Source organism: Pseudophryne corroboree, chromosome 4, assembly GCF_028390025.1.
Source record: "Pseudophryne corroboree isolate aPseCor3 chromosome 4, aPseCor3.hap2, whole genome shotgun sequence".
Classification (NCBI taxonomy): domain Eukaryota; kingdom Metazoa; phylum Chordata; class Amphibia; order Anura; family Myobatrachidae; genus Pseudophryne; species Pseudophryne corroboree.
Window position 1 is genome coordinate 880,842,963 of NC_086447.1, and position 22,356 is coordinate 880,865,318.

Consider the following 22,356-nt stretch of genomic DNA (forward strand, 5'->3'; position numbering starts at 1 on the left):
ACTGTCGACCTAATTACTATCACACCCATAATTTAGTGCTAGTTATATGCAGATGCAAGTTCAGGTGATGAGCATCAGGGACAGAATTACTGCAGAACGAACTCATTGGGGGATATTCAATTCTTTGAAGTCAGTTGGGAGTCTGTTTTTTTCCTATCTTACCAGAATTTTCAAACAATTGAATTCCACCCATTGTGTGCCATGACACCTCCTTCAGTATAATACAGATAAGCCAGTAGCTTTGTGAGACAATCAGACAGAGCATTGGAGAGTGCTGTGTCACACTGCACACCAGGGCACGCTGGTCACATCGGAATGAGCAGCAGAACAGGTGATACAACATAAGTGCACATGTCCTCCCCTGTATTGCTGCAGGAACGTAATGCACTCCATAGAAGCTATGTGCACAAGCTGGAACTCTATTCGTGCCGTGATAGAATAAAACTGATATCATGTATATATTCATTAGGAGTCAGGTATCCGGCCACAGTACAGGTCACCAGTCTCGCACAGATGCCTGGATGCTCTGCATAGTGCACAGTACTTTTTTGCAGAATGAAAATCACCGTCAGTCAGTGAGCGCCCTCTGCTGGCGGCACCTCCCTGGAGCCAGGACAGCCAGTGACTGGGGCGTGTCCCTGATCCATCCAGGTGTTGTTATCCCCGCCCCTCCAGCGCAGGTATTGCCAGAGCGTACTGGGGAGTGTCACTGGTGTCAGGGTGTCAGGCTGTCAGTCCTGGGAAGAAGGTATCTCAGTGCCTGGCAGTGATATGGAGGAGACACCGGAGGTCACCGAACCAGACCCCTCCACCAAGGTATATTCTTATACCACATTGTACATTCCTAAGACATCATGTAGTGCATGGCAGTACTGTATGTATCTATGTATGTACCTATATATCTCTACAGACATGTATACGTTTACTCAGCAGCCCAGATTTTTGTTGACACTCACTGAGATATCATTTAGTATGTATTAAGGTAGTAAGTTAGTACTATGTTATGATGTGTATGAGGAGCTGCAGAATGCCCACTCTCAATGCTGAATCATAGAGACTGGTAAGGTGCAATGTGCTGCAGGGGTGTGGTATGGAAGGTCGACAGTAACTGGGTCGACCACTATTAGTCGACAGGGTCTCTGTCAACAGGTCAAAAAGTCGACATGCCTTTTTAATGTTTTTTTTTTGTGTAGTTCTCTCGCCATGCTTCGGGCAAGGTGCCACGCTGCGCTCGGCACAGGTTACTATTCTCTATCATAGTCCGCGTGGATCGTTAAGTAGGAAAAAGTTCAAAAAAAGAAAAAAAATATTTGAAAAACTCATGTCGACCTAGAGACCCTGTTGACCAATAGTGGTCGACCTAGAGACCGGATCCCGTGCTGCAGTGTATCTGGTAATGTGACTGAACTCTGGTTAATTTGAGACTACAAATACGATACAATTGTTGCAAGATGCGGTTCTGCAGTGTTCTGATTTTGTTTTCTCAGGATGGTGATAAGTAACAAATTAAAATTTCTGACGAAAATAAATGTTGAATAAAGTCTTTGTTTCAATGTCTAGATGGTTTACATTTTTCCATATTATCTGTTATTATTTGTATTTATAATTATTTACTGGAACTGTAAACACAAATCTACATGTTTACAGAGACTGGCCGGTCATAGCAGGAAATTAACTCTTACTGCACTGGATCAGTATTGTCGGCATTGCTTCGCTGCCCTGCAGATATTCTCTAGATAAGTTGTGTTGATAAGAGATTTTTTTTTTGTCACCACAGTAAGCAGCAATACAGAAATATTCCCCCTTATTTAATTTGTTTGACCAGACTTGATGGGCAGCAATATAGTAGAATTTTGATAATCATTGTTTGTATGTAACTTGTTATTCTCCAGTTGTTGAACAAGTTCCACAACTGCTGAAGCCTGCTGGGGTGAGAGGTGAGCTTCCTTTGTAAATATGAAGATCAGCAAGTATGTCACTAACGTTACTAAAGGTGTTATGGCAGTTCTCATACAGAGGATACGGTCGTTAGGTCGACACAGCTTAGGTGGACAGTGATTAGGTCGACCACTGAAAGTCGACATGCATTAGGTTGACATGGTCATTAGGTCGACGGGTCAAAATGCCGACATGAGTTTTTCACCTTTTTCTTTCTTTCAGTTTTTGGATTTTTTTCATACTTAACGATCCACGTGGACTACAATTATAACGGTAACCTGTGCCAAACGAATTGGTAGCGGAGTGAGGCACCTTGCCCGAAGCATGGCGAGGGGACACGGTGCACTAATTGGGGTTCCCTGTCACTTTACGAAGAAAACGACGCCCAAAAAAAGTTTTAAAAAACCATGTCGACCTTTTGTCCCTGTTAAGCTAATGCATGTCAACCTTCCATGGTCGACCTAATGACTGTCGACCTAAATTGTGTCTATCCAACGACCCATACCCCTCATACAGTGGTACAATCCTCCTGGTACCCTTACAAACTCCAGACAAAGCAAAGAACCTGATATTGGGGTTCATTCCAAGTTGATCACTAGCTGCCGTTTGCAGCGCAGTGATCAGGCTAAAAATCAGCATTTCTGCGCATGCGTATGCACCGCAATGCGCACACGCGACGTACGGGTACAAAGTCCTTTGTGGTTTTGCACAGGTTCTAGCGAAGCTTTCAGTCGCACGGCACAACGCAGGAAGATTGACATGAAGTGAGCGTTTCTGGGTGTGAACCGACCGTTTTTAGGGAGTGCTTAGGAAAACACAGGCATGTCGGGGAAAACGCAGACGTGGCTGGGCGAATGCTGGGCGGGTGTGTGACGTCAAAAGCCGCCCCACCATCGTTAGAATCAACGCACACGAAGAGTAAGTCCAGGGCTGGTCTTGTTTTGCACAAAAAGATTTTGCAGGCGCTCTGCTGCACAGGCGTTCGCACTTCTGCAAAGCGAAAATACAATCCCCAGTGGGCAGCGGCAATGCGTTTGCACGGCTGCTAAAAACTGCTAGCGAGCGATCAACTTGGAATGACCCCCAGTGTTTTATTCACATACAAACATGCACAGTAGCACAGGATACGATTGGACTGAATAGGGCATGACCCGCTCCTGTGATTGCACTATTGTCTGTGATAACACGTAGACCATCCCCTCTGGTAGGACACTCAGCTTGATTTGTCTAATTATGCTGTTGGCACTATAAGGTTCTTTGGGGCAGATATAAGCCTGGAGAAGTGATAAAGAAATGAGAAGTGGAAGGTGATAACGCACCATCCAATCAGCTCCTGTCATTTTTCAAATACGTAATGATTGGCTGGTGCGTTATCACCTTGCACTTATCACTGCTTTATCACTTATCCAGGCTTATCTGCCCCACTGTCTTGTCTTCAGTTTTTAAAAGTACCAGGAGGATTGTACCACTGAGGGAGAATGGCCATTTGTGGACATTTCTTAGGACTAGCGCCGACAGATGCATTGGTGAAATCTGATTTGTTGTTCATGTTGGAGTGTGGGCTGACACTGCTACACCATTGCATCTAATAGGTCGCTCATTCGGGTGCACACTTGTCGGTTTTGCTAGATGTTTTCTTGGAAAGGTATGACGGCAGTAATAAGTGAAGGAGGGGTCAGTCCCCATTTTGGTGCAATGGTTTACTTACAAATTGGATGGTCTGCGCATTTGCAGAATAGGTCTTGCCATATAGTTTGCAGCCCCCCTCAGCCGCAGCACGATTGACATGCTGCAGCATTTGGGTGCAGTAACTGGCACCGTTCGCGCGCGGAGTCCAGGGTCTCCGTCGTCTGATGCTGACATCTTGGACTCGGCTGACTGAATCCAATGGCCGGCCTGTGTATGCTTTGGCTTACGCAGACTGACCGTGGTCTGCTACCAATGGATGACGTGACAAGTCATGACCGATGTTCACGATGGTGATTCAATGCTGCATCCTTAGAGGCAAACACTTGGATCCTGCAGATGCACGCAGGAGGCATCTCCTACAGACGCCTCCTGCTGCATTTGCATTTTATTTGTACCGTATTGTACAGCCGCTTCCTTGTGGCTGTTCAGTTCCTTACAAATCAGAATCAGTCCCATGCTCAGTGGACCAGGGTCTTTTCTCCACGCTTATGTCATGCTACAGGGATCATGGGGGTGATTCAGACTTGATCATAGATGTGCTAAATTTAGCACATGTACGATCAGTCACACAGACATGCGGGGGGACGCCCAGCACAGGGCTAGTCCGCCACGCATGTCAGGCCCTGCCCTGCAAAAGTACAAAAGCATTGCACAGCGGTGATTCTTTTGTACTTGAAGAGTAGCTCCCAGCCAGCGCAGCTCCTGCGCACTGGCAGGGAGCTACTCGTCGCTGCCTGGGTCACAGCGGCTGCATGTGACATCACGCATTCGCCGCAGCCCACCCCCACAATGGTCCGGGCACGCCTGCGTTGCCCGGACCACGCCCGCTAAACGGCAGCCAAACGCCACCGGCCCGCCCTCTCCTGCCCAATGACCGCCTCTACCTGTCAATCAGGTAGAGGGGATCACAGGACTGAGACAGCTATCAGCTGTCTGGCACTTCCGACACATGCGCAGTTCAGTCCTGATCACAGGAGCGACAAGGTCCGAATTAGCCCCCATGACAGAGCAAGTTACAATTTGGATACAAACTCACATCAACAACGGTTCTGTAAGGACTATAGCTGTGCCTATGTCTGCTGCTGGTAGTTCTACTGATATTCCTCACACATACAGTTTTCTGTCATTTGTAGGATTATATTATACAGCAAACCATGCTGAGAATTAAAGATCCCCAGAAGTCCCTACACTTTTACAACAAATGCCTTGGAATGACGTAAGTTGAACCATGTGGAATCACAACATTTAGGAGTAAGGGTCGTAGCCAGGCAGATACTGGTCCACGGGTCACATAATATATTGATCTGAATTAGGGGATTGGACCAGACCATTTGACCAGGGATTATGTGGGTGGGGTTACTGTTAAGAGAATTATATAACTTCACCGAGTTGGCCGTAGCCCCTGTCACGTGTACGTGGAATTTGCAGTCATGTGGTCACTGGTGCATACAGTGCAGCAAGGTCTCACACCTACTGTATAGCAATAGTAATATGTTTATACGTTTTGTTTATGTCTAGCCCACAGCTACAAGGCATGACTATCTTACTGTCCTTTTCTAACCATTGGGAAACATTACTATACCTGGAGTTTTTAGTCTTCTATGCACATTGTTTATTCTGATGGGTTTCAGTGTAAGAAGTTACTGTATTCCAAAGTGTATAATATATACCGTGTAGTGCTGCTCAGGTTGGAGGTATGCCTAGTCATCCTGTAATTTTACTCTGTGGTTTCTCACAGAATACACTGAACTGTCAGTAGTATACTATCAGTATTAGTGCTAAGGGGTAGCAGTCAGGATCCCGGCAGTCAGAATACCGACGCCGAAATACCGACCCCCTTCTGAATGCTGACACCGGCATCCAGAAGAGTACAACATCCCAGCGCTGGAATACTGCCAGACGGGTTCCCGAACGAGGAGACACCAGCCCGCGCGTCAGGTAAACCGCAGGGGGAGGATGGGGGGGGGGGGGAGTTAGGTTTATGCTGTGGTGGGGGAGGGTGGGGGGGTGTTAGGGTTAGGCTGCGTCCCAGTTGGTTAGGTTTAGTCAGCGGGGAGGGGGGGGGGGGGGTTAGGAACAGCACCCTCCTCGAAGAGTTAGGGTTAGGCTGCGGTGGGGGTGGGGGGTTAGGTTTGGGCAGCAGGGACACGGGGTTAGGTTTAGGTAACTACGCGGGTGGGCTAGGGAGGGAGTGTTAGGGTTGGGGAGAGGGGGGGGGGATCACCCTTTGCTCACCCTTGTTGGCTTATTAACAATCGGGATCCCGGCGTCGGTATTACGAGCGCCGGGATCCCAAGGGCCAACAAATCATACTTCTCCCTTGCGAAGTCCTGTTATCTTCTTTACAGACAGTTGTGTGCAGGCTTTAGTTCACCTCTTATAAAGCCAGATTAGTCTTTTATCCTTGGGTAGAATACACAGAGCATCCCAGTATCATACAGTACAGAGATCACCTTAGAGACCACTGTACAATACAGAGAGCATCCCAGTGATTGCCATACAATAGAAGGAGGATTCAGATGATCTCCTTACATTACACAAAGCATCCCATTGGCCATCATACAATACAGGTGGATCCAAGAGATCACCACAGAATACAGAGAGCATCTTACTGACAATATTTAAAACATTTAATACAAGTCGTCACCTCAGCCTACTGTTGATTGATGTAAGGTAATTGCCTCTTGCATAGACTGTCTGCTAGATCATCTCCTAGTGATTCTCGTGGCCGACCCCATTCCTGAATCCTACAATCATTATTGCCTTCCCACATGACTCTATTCCCACACGCTCCCCACCCTTGCAGTGGCAATTTGAGGACCGAAATTAGAATGTACTACTTAACACTTATCTGGTACATTTGTACAGAAAGCTCTGGAGATGCAGTCACCTACAGTAGGTTGGGTAGAAAGCTTGTGAGACAGAGAGGGAGATGTATCAAGCAGTCTAATCAGCTTTGAATTAGCATTTATCAAATACAGGGCAGATGTATTAAACCTGGAGAAGTTAAAGTGCAAGGTGAATGCACCAGCCAGTCAGTGTCACGATCCGGGTATCTGGACGCCATTTCTTACCCATCAGATGCCTCCTAAGGCTGGCTCAGCGCTCCAGGACCGGATCCCATCTGTTATCCTAATGTTCACATTCCTGCATCCTCTCCTGTCTCTCTGAGACGCTGTCACAGTAACGCCTTATTACATCTGGCATGGCGTCTCCCGCGGCCTCCGCCGCCGTCCCTGAGCTTCTGCATGCAGAGTGTCAGAGTGGCGATTACGTCAGCCGCGGCCTCCGCTGTGTCCGCGTGGTTGGATGTGCACTTGTCAGCCTGGCGTCTCCTGTCTCCAGTGGCCGGCGCCGCCATTACTGTTTTCATTACCACATGGATTACAAACCAAACTTCCCTCCAAGTGTCTGCATGGGCGCAGCCATCTTGGATTCTGTCAGCTGATCATTTCCTCCAATCTGTTGTCAGTATTGTTAATCTGCATAATTGCCTAGCCAATCCCTTCCTTGCTGCAGGTATAAATACACTGTGCCTGAGCAAGGAAGGCGTCAGTGCTTTGGTTGTCAAACCTAGTTCCTGTTTGTCTCTCTCCTGTGATTGTCTTCCAGGTTCCAGCTCCTGTCTCAAGACTTCCACCATAGAGACCCGCACCAGCATTCCACCTGCGGTGTAGCCTGACTCTCCAATCCATTGTGGATTCATCTGTTTCCAGCTACAACATTACCTGCTTCCAGCTCAGCTTCCAGCAGAGTACAGCTTCCCTTAAAGGGCCGGTGTCCTTTCTACACTTTACCACTCTCCACCGGTATTATTATTTCTCCGCTCTCAAGTTCTACATTTCAGTTCATATTTCATCGCTCCCAAGTTCATTTATTATTTAACTGGTTCCAGCCAGTATCCACTCCGTGCTAACAACAGTCTGGTTCCAGCCAGTATCCACAGCAGCTGTTTTACCTTCAGCAACCCAGCTTTTCCTGGAACACCAGCTGGCACAATCCTGGGTTATCTCCATTGCTACAGTCGGGCCTGGTAAGGACTTTCCATCTAGAAGATCATAAGAACTATCTCACACTACCAGTGCCCTGTGGCTCCTGCCATCCTGTAGTACCCAGGAACTGTATTTATTATTTGCTGACTTTTACGTTTTCTTTTACTGCTGCTGTGTTGCGGAGTTGTCATAATAAACATCATTGACTTTTATCCAAGTTGTCGTGGTCACGCCTTCGGGCAGTTATTATTCATGTTACTTACATGTCCAGGGGTCTGATACAACCTCCCAGGTTCCGGTACATCTCAGCCCCTACAACTGAGGCTGCCTCCCGTCAGCTCAGGCCCTCAGTTGTGACAGTAAGCACTGACCTAATGAATCCAGCCGGAGACCAGGATCAAGCGGCCAGGCCGATGCAAGAACTGGCAGCCCGACTAGAACATCAGGAGGCTGCACAGGGCCACATCATCCGCTGTCTCCAGGATCTCTCTACTCGGCTGGATGGGATTCAGACAACTCTCCGTGGATCAGGCGCATCTGGTGCGTCAACCACAGTGACTCCAGCTATAACCCCACCCACCTTACCCATTTCTGCTCCACGTCTTCATCTTCCAACGCCAGCAAAATTTGACGGATCTCCAAGATTCTGCAGGGGATTTCTCAACCAGTGTGAGATTCAGTTTGAGCTACAACCTGGCAATTTTCCCAGTGACCGTACAAAAATTGCCTACATCATCTCTCTTCTCAGTGGCTCCGCCCTTGACTGGGCATCACCGTTATGGGAGAGGTCCGACACCCTGCTGTCTTCTTACGCTGCATTCGTGTCAACATTCAGGCGCATCTTCGACGAGCCAGGCCGGGTAACCTCAGCTTCATCCGAGATTCTCCGTTTACGCCAGGGGTCACGTACTGTAGGACAATATCTGATACAGTTCCAGATCCTGGCATCCGAACTGGCATGGAACGACGAGGCCCTGTATGCTGCATTCTGGCATGGCTTATCTGAGCTTATTAAAGATGAGTTAGCTACCAGAGACTTACCTTCTAAGTTAGATGAGCTAATCTCACTCTGCACGAAAGTTGATTTACGTTTCAGAGAGAGAGCAACTGAGCGTGGAAGATCATCTGCTCCAAAATCTTCTGCTCCTCCTCCTCGTCAACTGTCACCATCTAAAGATGAGCCCATGCAAATTGGCCGTTCCCGTTTAACTCCTGCTGAGCGCCAAAGACGTCTCTCTGAGTCTCTTTGTCTTTACTGTGCAGCTCCGTCTCACACCATCAATGCCTGTCCCGAACGTCCGGGAAAACTCCAAACCCTAGCTCGCCCAGGAGAGGGCCGGCTAGGAGTAATGATCTCCTCTCCATCTCCTCATGATTGTAATCTCCCAGTCTCGCTTCAAGTTGCTCAACGTTATCGGAACGTCATTGCTCTCCTTGATTCCGGAGCAGCTGGGAACTTTATTACTGAAGCCTATGTTAAACGGTGGTCCCTACCCACCGAGAGACTTCCTTCCTCCTTTTCCTTAACTGCCGTGGATGGCAGTAAAATTTTTGATACTGTTATTGCTCTAAGGACTCTACCAGTTCGTCTGAGAGTGGGAGTTCTTCATTCCGAACTTATTTCACTTTTAGTGATTCCAAGAGCCACACATCCTGTGGTCCTGGGCCTTCCATGGCTCCGTCTTCACAATCCTACAATTGATTGGACGACTACGCAAATCCTGGCATGGGGTTCCTCCTGTGCAGAGACATGTTTGTTTAAAGTATTGCCTGTCTGTTCTTCCTCCCCCAGGTCGTCTGATGTTCCACCTCCTCCATATCAAGATTTCACGGATGTGTTCAGTAAAGCTTCTGCTGATATCCTTCCTCCTCATAGAGAATGGGACTGCCCGATTGATCTCGTTCCAGGGAAGGTTCCACCTCGAGGCCGAACTTATCCGTTGTCTCTGCCTGAGACGCATTCTATGGAGGAATACATTAAAGAGAACCTAGCAAAGGGGTTCATTCGACCTTCTTCTTCCCCAGCCGGCGCAGGCTTCTTTTTTGTAAAAAAGAAAGATGGTGGTCTGCGGCCGTGCATCGACTACAGAGGTTTGAACGACATTACCATCAAGAACCGTTATCCTTTACCCCTGATTACTGAGCTCTTTGACAGAGTTAGCGGAGCTACCATCTTTACAAAGCTGGACTTGCGAGGTGCATACAATCTCATCCGGATCCGTGAGGGTGACGAGTGGAAGACCGCCTTTAACACCCGTGACGGACATTATGAGTACCTCGTCATGCCCTTCGGATTGAGCAATGCTCCAGCTGTTTTCCAGCATTTTGTCAATGAGATTTTCAGAGACATTCTATACCGTCATGTCGTGGTCTATCTAGACGATATCCTCATTTTTGCCAACGATTTAGAGGAACATCGTTTTTGGGTTAAAGAGGTTCTGTCCCGTCTCCGTGTCAATCATCTCTATTGCAAATTAGAAAAATGCGTCTTTGAAGTCAAGTCCATTCCGTTTCTAGGGTACATTGTGTCCGGTTCCGGACTAGAGATGGATCCTGAGAAACTACAAGCAATTCAGAATTGGCCGGTACCCTTAACCCTCAAAGGGGTCCAGAGGTTCTTAGGGTTCGCCAATTATTACCGAAAGTTTATACGAGACTTTTCCACCATTGTGGCGCCTATTACTGCTTTCACCAAGAAGGGTGCTAACCCGTCCAAGTGGTCTGAAGAAGCCATGCAAGCTTTTCATCTTTTAAAACAGAGGTTCATCTCTGCGCCTGTCCTGAAACAGCCTGACATCGACTCTCCTTTCATCCTAGAGGTGGATGCCTCCTCCGTTGGAGTAGGAGCGGTGTTATCTCAGAGGGCTAAAGATGGCCATTTACATCCTTGCAGTTTCTTCTCCCGGAAGTTCTCCCCAGCTGAGCGCAACTATGCCATTGGCGACCAGGAGTTGCTAGCCATCAAGCTCGCTCTAGAAGAGTGGAGGTATCTGTTGGAGGGAGCTTCTCATTCAATCACCATACTTACAGACCACAAGAACCTTTTATACCTGAAGGGCGCACAATGTCTCAACCCTCGTCAGGCCAGATGGGCACTTTTCTTTTCCAGGTTCGACTTTAAACTCCAGTTCTGTCCGGGCTCTCAGAATCGCAAGGCCGATGCCCTTTCCCGCTCATGGGAGCAAGAAAATGAGTCAGAGTCTTCAGACAAGCATCCTATTATAAATCCGTTGGCATTCTCCACGGTAGGGATGGACTCTACGCCCCCATCAGGGAAAAGTTTTGTGAAGCCGATGCTAAGGAAGAAGCTCATGCATTGGGCCCATGCTTCCCGTTTTGCCGGACATACAGGTATCCAAAAAACCCTGGAGTTTATCTCTAGGTCCTATTGGTGGCCAACTCTGAAAAAGGACGTCTTGGAGTTTATTGCATCTTGCCCAAAGTGTGCCCAACATAAAGTATCCCGCCAGTCGCCTGCGGGGCAACTGGTTCCACTATCCGTTCCCCGTCGACCATGGACCCACTTGTCGATGGATTTCATTACAGACTTACCCATGTGCAACAAGTTCAATACCATCTGGGTGGTAGTTGACCGGTTCACCAAGATGGCACACTTCATTCCTCTCACCGGTCTTCCGTCAGCTTCCAAGTTGGCTCAAGTATTCATACAAGAGATCTTCCGACTCCACGGTCTTCCTGAAGAAATTATCTCAGATCGAGGAGTTCAATTCACAGCCAAATTCTGGCGAAGTTTATGTCAAGTCCTCCAAGTCAAGCTAAAGTTTTCCACGGCTTACCATCCTCAGACCAATGGTCAAACCGAGAGGGTGAATCAGGACTTGGAGGCCTTCCTCCGCATCTATGTGTCCTCCTCTCAAGATGACTGGGTTCAATTACTTCCCTGGGCCGAGTTCTGTCATAACAACCAGTATCATTCTTCATCTGCTTCAACACCATTCTTCACCAACTTTGGATTCCACCCTAAAGTTCCTGAGTTCCAACCGCTTCCAGCAACTTCTGTTCCCGCAGTGGATATCACCTTGCATCAGTTTGCCAATATCTGGAAGAGCGTACGATCAGCTCTGCTCAAGGCATCGTTCAGGTACAAGAAGTTTGCGGATAAGAAGCGTCGAGCAGTTCCTGCTCTCAAGGTGGGTGATCGGGTATGGTTATCCACGAAGAATTTGAGGTTAAGAGTTCCCAGTATGAAGTTTGCACCTCGCTATATCGGTCCTTTCAAGATTGAACAAGTCATCAATCCTGTTGCTTACAGACTCCAGTTGCCTCCCTTCTTAAAAATACCCAGGACATTCCATGTTTCCCTGTTGAAACCGCTGATCTTGAATCGGTTTCATTCCTCACTTCCTCCAACTCCGAAAGTCCAAACTCAACGAGGCGTTGAGTATGAAGTGGCCAAGATCCTGGACTCACGTCACCGTTACGGTCAACTACAATATCTTATTGACTGGAAGGGTTATGGTCCTGAGGAACGTTCATGGACCAATGCTTCTGATGTCCATGCTCCTGCCTTGGTCCGGAGATTCCATTCCAAGTTTCCTCAAAAGCCAAAGAAGTGTCCTGGGGCCACTCCTAAAGGGGGGGGTGCTGTCACGATCCGGGTATCTGGACGCCATTTCTTACCCATCAGATGCCTCCTAAGGCTGGCTCAGCGCTCCAGGACCGGATCCCATCTGTTATCCTAATGTTCACATTCCTGCATCCTCTCCTGTCTCTCTGAGACGCTGTCACAGTAACGCCTTATTACATCTGGCATGGCGTCTCCCGCGGCCTCCGCCGCCGTCCCTGAGCTTCTGCATGCAGAGTGTCAGAGTGGCGATTACGTCAGCCGCGGCCTCCGCTGTGTCCGCGTGGTTGGATGTGCACTTGTCAGCCTGGCGTCTCCTGTCTCCAGTGGCCGGCGCCGCCATTACTGTTTTCATTACCACATGGATTACAAACCAAACTTCCCTCCAAGTGTCTGCATGGGCGCAGCCATCTTGGATTCTGTCAGCTGATCATTTCCTCCAATCTGTTGTCAGTATTGTTAATCTGCATAATTGCCTAGCCAATCCCTTCCTTGCTGCAGGTATAAATACACTGTGCCTGAGCAAGGAAGGCGTCAGTGCTTTGGTTGTCAAACCTAGTTCCTGTTTGTCTCTCTCCTGTGATTGTCTTCCAGGTTCCAGCTCCTGTCTCAAGACTTCCACCATAGAGACCCGCACCAGCATTCCACCTGCGGTGTAGCCTGACTCTCCAATCCATTGTGGATTCATCTGTTTCCAGCTACAACATTACCTGCTTCCAGCTCAGCTTCCAGCAGAGTACAGCTTCCCTTAAAGGGCCGGTGTCCTTTCTACACTTTACCACTCTCCACCGGTATTATTATTTCTCCGCTCTCAAGTTCTACATTTCAGTTCATATTTCATCGCTCCCAAGTTCATTTATTATTTAACTGGTTCCAGCCAGTATCCACTCCGTGCTAACAACAGTCTGGTTCCAGCCAGTATCCACAGCAGCTGTTTTACCTTCAGCAACCCAGCTTTTCCTGGAACACCAGCTGGCACAATCCTGGGTTATCTCCATTGCTACAGTCGGGCCTGGTAAGGACTTTCCATCTAGAAGATCATAAGAACTATCTCACACTACCAGTGCCCTGTGGCTCCTGCCATCCTGTAGTACCCAGGAACTGTATTTATTATTTGCTGACTTTTACGTTTTCTTTTACTGCTGCTGTGTTGCGGAGTTGTCATAATAAACATCATTGACTTTTATCCAAGTTGTCGTGGTCACGCCTTCGGGCAGTTATTATTCATGTTACTTACATGTCCAGGGGTCTGATACAACCTCCCAGGTTCCGGTACATCTCAGCCCCTACAACTGAGGCTGCCTCCCGTCAGCTCAGGCCCTCAGTTGTGACAGTCAGCTTCAATATGTAAATTGGTGGTTAGGAGATGATTGGTTGATGCGTTATCATCTTGCACTTATCACTGCTTTATCACTTCTCCAGGCTTAATACATCTGCCCCAGAGTAGAAGATTGGATGGGCAATTTCTCCACTTGTCCACTTCTTTCTTTATACTGCTTGATACATATCCCCGTAAAAGCTCATCATGCAGCTATCCATGTTTGTCACACAAACTTTGCGTTCAGAACCCTCCTTTAGGCTGAGGCTGGTTCCCAGTGAGAACAGTTAGCCAACAGGCAGCCCTAGTCATGTCCTCACAGTTATATAGAGGAGGGAGCAGGGTGTAGTATGGTATGCCGGCGGCCGGGCTCCTGGCGATGAGCATACCGGTGCCGGGAGCCCGACCGCCGGCATACCAACAGCGTGGCGAGCGCAAAGGAGCCCCTTGTGGGATCGCTGCGCTCGCCACACTGCGGGCACGGTGGCGCGCTATTTATTCTCCCTCCAGGAGGGTCGTGGACCCCCACGAGGGAGAATATCTGTTGGTATGTCGGCTGTTGGGATTCCAGCGCCGGTATACTGTGCGCCGGGATCCCGGCATTCGGCATATAGAAGACCACCCGAGGGAGCAGGGTCCCCAGCAGCACAGAGTATATCAGGAGATGAGTGATGTGTCAGTGAGGACTTGACTGCATGTGACAGGGGCAGTGACATGATGTGAGCAGGGGAATGGAGGCAGCAGGAAGCCACAGACTGTGAGTATATAGTGGGAGGAGCAGGGTCCCCAGCAGCACAGAGTGTATCAGGAGATGAGTGATGTGCCAGTGAGGACAGGGCTGCATGTGACAGGGGCAGTGACATGATGTGAGGAGGGCGATGGGGACAGCATGAAGCCACAGACTGATAATTATAAAGTGGAAGGAGCAGGGTCCCCCAGCAGCATAGTCATGATGTGGTAATCATAATAATGATATCTAGGTATGAAATTTGTTCACATACCCAACTTAGGCCCAGATTTATCAAGTCTTGGAGCGTGATAAATAGCACGGTGATAACGTACTAACCAATCAGCTCCTAACTGCATACTTACCTACTTTTAAATTCTCCTCTCTGGGAGAAGCCTGGAGAGGAGACGCTGCAGGGAATTTGGGGGGGCAGGGCCGGACTGTGACATCATCCAGCGATTTGCATCATTTAGCCCCTCCCCCACCACACAGACCCACGAATGTTGTAGAGTATCTCTCCATCCTGCCCGCATCACTAAGGTGCAGGTAGGATGTGGGAGATCTGCCTACTCTTCCAGGGGTGCGGGTGGCTACCCCAAAAATCGGGAGCCTCCTGCAACTTCCGGGAGAGCAGGCAAGTATGCCTAACTGTCATTTTTCAAACACAGCCTGTAACATGGCAGTTAGGAGCTGGTTGGTTGGTACTTTATCACCATGCAATTTACTCCTCTCAAAGGCTTGATAAATCTGGGCCTTATTTTTTTGTTTATTCTGTCTGTCAATATAATCAGAGGAAATGTTGAACATGCAGGAGCTTCAGGGTTACCTGCCACAAGTGTGAACTGCATAAGGAAATATTTCCTTGAATTCTCCTCACTGCCTACACAAACGTGTATACTCCGCTCCCACATTCATGATAAAGGTCAACTAACATATAACTGTCCTGCCAGGGGCTACGCTAAGTAATAAAGAACGGCAGATGTATTAACCTGGAGAAGGCATAAGGAAGTGATAAACCAGTGATATGTGCAAGGTGATAAAGGCACCAGCCAATCAGCACCAATATGTAAATTAACAGTTCGGATCCGATTGGCTGGTGCCTTTATCACCTTGCACATATCACTGGTTTATCACTTCCTTATGCCTTCTCCAGGTTAATACATCTGCCCCAGTGAATATTTTATTGCTCCATAAAAATAAGTTTTAGGGGGGAAAAAAACAGTTGTTGCCAACATCCAGCGTCTTTTATTGTGTGTTGTTGTCACGCTCAGTCTCCTGCAGAAGCTGGACTACCCCTCTATGAAATTCTCCCAGTATGTAATGGGCTATGAGGATAAAGGGGACATGCCGAAAAACATTAAGGATCGGACTGCCTGGACCTTTTCATGTAAAGCAACAGTTATGCTGACGCAGTGAGTATTGTGTATAACTACTACACATAATAGAGTATACAGTATATTGTTATATTTAAACGTAAATAGAATTACACAATGTTGTAAGGCGGATTATTTTTTAGTTCTGTCTTATTATTTTTTCTGCACATCCATTTTTTTCTGCCATGTATTTTTTATTTTTTTTATTTTACGTATAAAGATTTTCAAATGTCAAAAATCCACACATTTTGGCATTTTATGTACATAAAAAAAACTATTTTTTTTTTCTTTATCAAGTTGTACAACTTTCTGCTACTTTACATGCATGTAAGACAAATTTGTATGGAGCATGCGTTGCACTGTACACACAGAGGTGCAGAGGCGATTGGGAAACATGGTATCAGAAATGGACTGGAAATTTAGGGCTGGAGGTGCAGGTTCCCGGCCGAATTTGGATGTTTTTGTTTTATTTTTTAAGCGGCAGTCATGTACACAGCGGGGTTTTTGCCTTGTACATGATTACAGCTTTAAAAAAAAAAGTCAGAGTTTGGCCGGGTACCTGCACCTCCGGCCAACTCGGACTTCATTACATCTGGCCCTTAGTGTTCGTTCCTGGGCGATGACTGGGAGATTGCTATGGAAGTGGAATGGAGGCCATAACCAGAGGGTGATGTCTAAAAAAAAAACCCACCAAGCATTATCACAACATCTGAGGATGCTAAAAGTGGGCTTCTCAGTCCTTTCTCATTCATACACTTGCTTGTATACCAGGGAAGGGCATTACCATGTAAACAAATAATAATAATAGTAAACTCCACACTTCAAACAACCAGTACCGCTTCAGACCACTAAGGAGGTCACCACCTTGTTGATAACAACAATATAATAGAAAGCTGCATTCTAGAGCTACCAGTAGGGATACCGAGAGATATAGATGAAACACTCTTCATATTCATATCCGATAAATATCACTATAATTGTCCTTAAAATGTTCCAGAAGTGTTGTACAATCCCTCTGATTCTTTGGAAGCCTTTTTCTTAAATTTCCAATGTTCTATTTTATATCCCACTCATCATCCTATAACGCCAACTTTTCTGGTCTTCTCAGTCTCGTGGAGTCACAATACGTGCCTGTAAGAAAGAAGAGAAGTTCCCAACATAGTGAAGTTCCGCTTATTTTATAAAAAGTGGGTTAAAACAATGGGGTAAATTTACTAAGGTCGGAGTTTTTTTTTAAGAACTGGTGATGTTGCTCATAGCAACCAATCAGATTCTACTTAACATTTATCTAGCTGCTTCTAGACAATAATAGATATACTCTGGTTGCTATGAGCAACATCACCAGTTCTAAAAACTCCCACCTTAGTAAATTTACCCCAATGTATCCACCACTATGAAGACGCAGCATCTGATCAATGTCACGACAGTCAGTTGCAGCATCTGACATCTGAGTAATGTTACTTAGGTTCAGGGTTGGACTGGCCCACAGGGGTACAGGGAAAACCACCGGTGGGCCCTACTGCCTGGGGGCCCACCCCCTCCTCTAGGTATCAGGTTCCAGAGTGTACTGTTACTAATCTAGTACATTATCATGCATGCACTACAGTATTTACTGTATATATTTTTCTAGGGGACCAACACTTGCAAAATGGTTAGGAAAACCAATGTGGCGGCTGGGCACACCCCCTCTAGAGACTGGCCACACCCCTAAACATGGGCCCCTACCACTGTATTCCCCCGGTGGGCCCTACATGCCCCAGTCTGACACTGCTTAGGTTATCCAGCAAAACTACACTGCAGGGGCCACTAAAACTGCATCAGGACACAGCCAATGGCTTCAGCACTCCCCCAAAATGTAGATGACATCCCTCCCCATCTCCACCCCCAAACCCCTGCACTATGTCAATTATGCTGCCACATTGAGGGTACTGCGACTTCAACATGCACTTTGACCTCGGTGGCCCATCAGTGTTTGCGACCAAATCGGAGCCGCGAGCAGGTCTGAATCAGGCCTTATGTCGTACATACCGACATTCTAGCTGCTCTCTGCGGGAGAGAGCAGCCAGGTCGGCTCAGCAGGGGGGCAGGGGAGGGCTGTGACGTGGTGGGGAAGGGGTGGAGCAGGGGCAGGACGGAGGCGGAGTTACTGTGCCACATCCTTTAAGCCACGCTCCCGCTCTGTAATGCCGCGATCCCCGGCATTACTCTGCAGGGGGCGTGGCTATGATGACGCGATTCAGCAAGAATCGCTTCATCAACTGCCCGGACCGCCCACTTTACACACTAAGTGGGCGGACGGGCAGGGGGAACCCTGATTCCGGGAGACTTGCCTGCTCTTCCGGGGGGCCGGGAGGGTCACCCGATTTTCGGGAGCCTCCCGGCCATTCCGGGAGAGTAGGCAAGTATGCCTTATGTGCCGTCCCCAGACTTTGGTAATGATAATGGGACGGGCACTTGTATGTAAAGGGTGGTAGTCATGTGACCGCCGGTCGGCTGACCGACAATCACATGACCTCCTCCGTGAGCCCGACGGCTCACTATCCCGATGGTCGGCATGCCGACCAACAGGGACTATTTCCACTCGTGGGTGTCCACGACACCCATAGAGTGGGAACCGAGCCAGCGAGCCCGCAAGGGGCTTGCTGCACTCGCCCCTCCCCGCCGGGATCCCGGCGTCGGTATGCTGCCGGGATCCCGGCGTCGGTAAGGTGACCGGCGGTCAGGAGACCGCCGGTCACCCGTACTACACAAGATCTTCTGAAAGTGGCAGGTAAACAGAATTGCACCCAGAACGGCACCAGGCAAAACCTACACCTTATCCCAAACCGCAATGTCTGCTGCAACCAAAACACTGGGGTGAGGATCATCCAAAAATAATCTAGAGAACTGCTTAATGACTAGCATGCTAAATAATCCACCTGGTTGGTTTGTGCTACTATATTGAGCTGCTGTATTTATAAACTATAGCACAGTCTATGTCTAATATTATGTTTGTGTCTGCGATAGTTCATGGACAGAATTTACAATGCTGCAGTAAAACAAAACAAACAAGATAAAATCCCAATGAGATCCCAACTTTAAAGTTGGTGCGGACAATTTATTTTTCACTGCTTAGGAGCGGGGCAGCGGCCTAGCCAGGGGGAGGACAATCTCTAGCAATAAACACAAAGTTTTTGAAATGTATAAACCATATGTTTTGACGGAAATCTGAGATAAATGGATATTTAAGACACTCCTAGTAATAAAGGTGTTACCACACTTCTAGTAATAAAGCTGTGCAGATAATAACATGAAAGATAAGACATTGGAGAACCTGACATGATATGACCCCCTTCTCTATCTCCACAACTAACATACAGGACTCGGGTGCTTCTCTTCTGTCCACTGTGATTGAAGATTTATAATAGTCACTCGCCACTTTCCCTTTTTAGTTTTGTTTAGGTAAAGGTGAGGCCTCCTGTAGCTCTCACCTAATCTGTTTGTATTTCCGTATGTACCGTGTAACAGGCAGTGCATTCTTCATAGCATCGCTCCGTGGGATAACATGTTCCAGCATGAGACTGCAAAGCTTATCATTATATAACGTGTGTATCATTTAACAAACTGACATTTTCTAGCTGCTGTTGGCAAGGGTGTGTAAGTACAGTAGGCGCCTTTGATTTGGGGCCTGGACTTTCTCCAGGACAAATAAGACGGCCACGAAGTCAGGGACTAAAGGCAGCATGACCAAATCCAGGAAGCTTGTGCGCAACCCCTCTGAAAAACAGGAAAATAGTAAGTGCAGTGCCAGAAAGTGACACCATGTGCTGCAAAATGGGACATCTGTTCCCCTTAGCAGCTGACCAGGGTATTTAGTATACCTACAGTCCCTGGAGGGTACTAGAAGGTGGCATAACATGAACTGGGGGCACTGACTGTAATGTGACTAGGGCACTGCTATTGGGAATAAATAAACTAGGGATATAATAGGGGTACATTTACTAAGCAGTGATAAGAGCGGAGAAGTGAGCCAGTGGAGATATTTCCCCATCAACCAATCAGCAGCTCTGTATCATTTTATAGTATGCAAATTATAGATGTTACTTCAGTGCTGATTGGTTGATGGGGAAATATCTCCACTGGCTCACTTCTCTGCTCTTATCACTGCTTAGTAAATGTACCCCTAAATTGAACAACCTTTGAGAAGAGAGGTGAGTCTTTAGAAGCAGAGCTGGCAAGACTATTGATGGGCCCTGGTGTTGGGGGAGGGGGGGGGGTTTACAGTAGCGGGCATGGCTTCACCTCCTCATTCAGTAAGTACCAGTGATCTTGGCTTTGCAGGTGGTATGGTTACTCCTCCCCAGCACTCCCATCCCCGGCTAATCCATTCCCGCCCCACTGACGCTCTAGGCGCCCCTGTCTAGAAACATTGAGGCATTGGAACCTTCAGAATGTTTCAATGGGGCCCACAAAGTTATAGTTACTCCCCTGGCTACTGATCCACTTATTTCTCATTTCGTTGTCTAATACACCTGACACAAAGGCCTGCTCCATATAACGCTTGTATGTTTCATGTCCTACAGCAACTGGGGCACTGAAAAAGACGAGAAACCGTATCACAACGGCAACTCCGACCCTCGAGGATTCGGTACGTTGTGACAACTTAGGAGATTTCATTAATTGTTTGGTGTCACAATTGGTAAGTGCATGTTCTACAGGGAAATACATCCTACCCTTTCTACCAGCTCCTAATTCCCTCAGGGCAGAAGAGGAGTCTGTGGCCACCAGTTCTTCTAATTGAATTATTTTTATTTGCTGTTTTTTTTTTTTTTGTTAATTAGCTTTTCAAGTCGTACCAAGTAGTATAAACAAAAGTACATTGAACATAAACAACAATATTGGTTAATGTAATGGTGTCCGAGTACAACGTGACAATGTACCTAGGTGATGTAGTGTAACATTGTCATATTGAGACACAACAGTAAAACGAACACAATTTAGGATAAAAATAAAGGTTAAAAGAAAAACAAGTGTAAGTTTGTCAACCACAGTCCCTAACATTTCTAGAGACCCTCCAATTTGTATGTTCAAAAAAATACTGTATATAAAATAGGGGATCGCAGTTCAAGTTTTAAGGGGCAATTCAATTAGCGGCTTGCCCATGCTGTGCTGCTGTGGAACAGCACATCACGACCTGCAATATCACCAGTTTCTCCTCACACCCATTGATGTGCCCAGGGAAACTTGCGGTGTTGTGCCGAATGGGCAAATATGTGCACAGCTGAACATCACGAGATAATTGCTTTCAAAAATAGAAGTATTAATAGTTTATTTTTATCAATTAACCAAATGCAACGTGAATGAACAGAAGATAAATCTAAATCAAATCAATATTTGATGTGACCACCCTTTGCCTTCAAAACAGCATCAATTCTTCTAGGTACACTTGCACACAGTTTTTGAAGGAGGTTGTTCCAAACATCTTGGATAACTAACCAAAGATCTCCTGTGGATGTAGGCTTGCTCAAATCCTTCTGTCTCTTCATGTAATCCCAGACAGACTTTATGATGTTGAGATCAGGTCTCTGTGGTGGCCATATCATGCACTTCGGGGGACTCCTTGTTCTTCTTTACACTGAATATAGTTCTTAATGACATTGGCTGTACGTTTGGGGCCACCGTCCTGCTGCAGAATAAATTTGGAGCCAAACAGATGCCTCCCTGATGGTATTGTATGATGGATAAGTACCTGCCTGTATTTCTCAGCATTGAGGACACCATTATCCTGACCAAATCCCCAACTCCATTTGATGAAATGCAGCCCAAAGCTTCACCATTCTTCACTGTTGCCTGTAGGCACTCATTATTGTACGCTCTCCTGCCCTTCAGCAAACAAACTGCCTTTTGTTTCCACATGGAAGAAATGGCTTTTTGGTCGCAATTCTTCCATGAAGACCACTTCTGGCCAGACTTCTCTGAACAGTGGATGGGTGTACCTGGGTCCCACTGGTTTCTGCCAGTTCTAAGCTGATGGCACGGCTGGACATCTTTCGATTTCAAAGGGAAATAAGCATGATGTGTCTTTCATCTGATGCACTAAGTTTCCATGACCGATTTACTGCGTCTACGGTTCTCAATGTTGCCCATTTATTTGTGCTTCAATGCTGATAATTATATCCTTGTATGACTAACAGAAATATATATATATATGGTCCTGACGAAAAAGTTTGATTATAAACTTTGAAACGTTGACACGCTCAGGTGGATTCCTGTGTTTGTCCTTAAAGCCGTGAGTGCCGCCCGTCGTATATTGCTATATATATATATATATATGATACAAAGAAATAGCTGCGCATCCACATCCACCTCAAATTCAGTATCAATAAATAACAGTCTGTGTCCATACAATACTGAGTTCTTTAAGATGTATCCTGCTGCTTCCTCCTTTTTTGGGACCAGAACCACTGGATCCAATGTACATGTAAATAGAAGAAGAATGGAGTGCGCAGGTATGAGAAAAATATCACAAATTCATTTATTGAACAATAATGCTCACATACATCTTAGCTCTTGAAGATCAGCATGGTCAGTCGTTTGGCTGTAAGTATCCACGGGTGTCTCCCACTGGGACTCGCTCAGGACGGCACACCACACAGCGCGGTCAGACGTTATTCATCCGACACACCTGGACCAGACTTTCAGACGTCTCACACGTCTAACGCTCCACAAGCCACGCCCAACGCGTTTCGTCTACG

General features: G+C 47.1%; 1 protein-coding gene across 4 annotated transcripts in view; it reads left to right on the plus strand.

Annotated features, from left to right (window-relative positions):
* LOC134910609 (lactoylglutathione lyase-like) overlaps positions 1–22,356 on the plus strand; it is a 90,525-nt gene that overhangs the window by 58,920 nt on the left and 9,249 nt on the right. For 2 of the 4 annotated variants that reach the window (XM_063918857.1, XM_063918854.1), the window contains exons 2-4: positions 4,761–4,843; positions 15,521–15,661; positions 20,185–20,249. In XM_063918857.1, coding sequence (XP_063774927.1) covers positions 4,782–4,843; positions 15,521–15,661; positions 20,185–20,249 — 268 coding nt within the window. In that variant the 5' untranslated portion in view covers positions 4,761–4,781. Of the gene's footprint in view, positions 1–674; positions 817–1,892; positions 1,938–4,760; positions 4,844–15,520; positions 15,662–20,184; positions 20,250–22,356 lie in introns of those variants that run through there. The other 2 variants (XM_063918856.1, XM_063918853.1) reach the window with 2 other exon arrangements.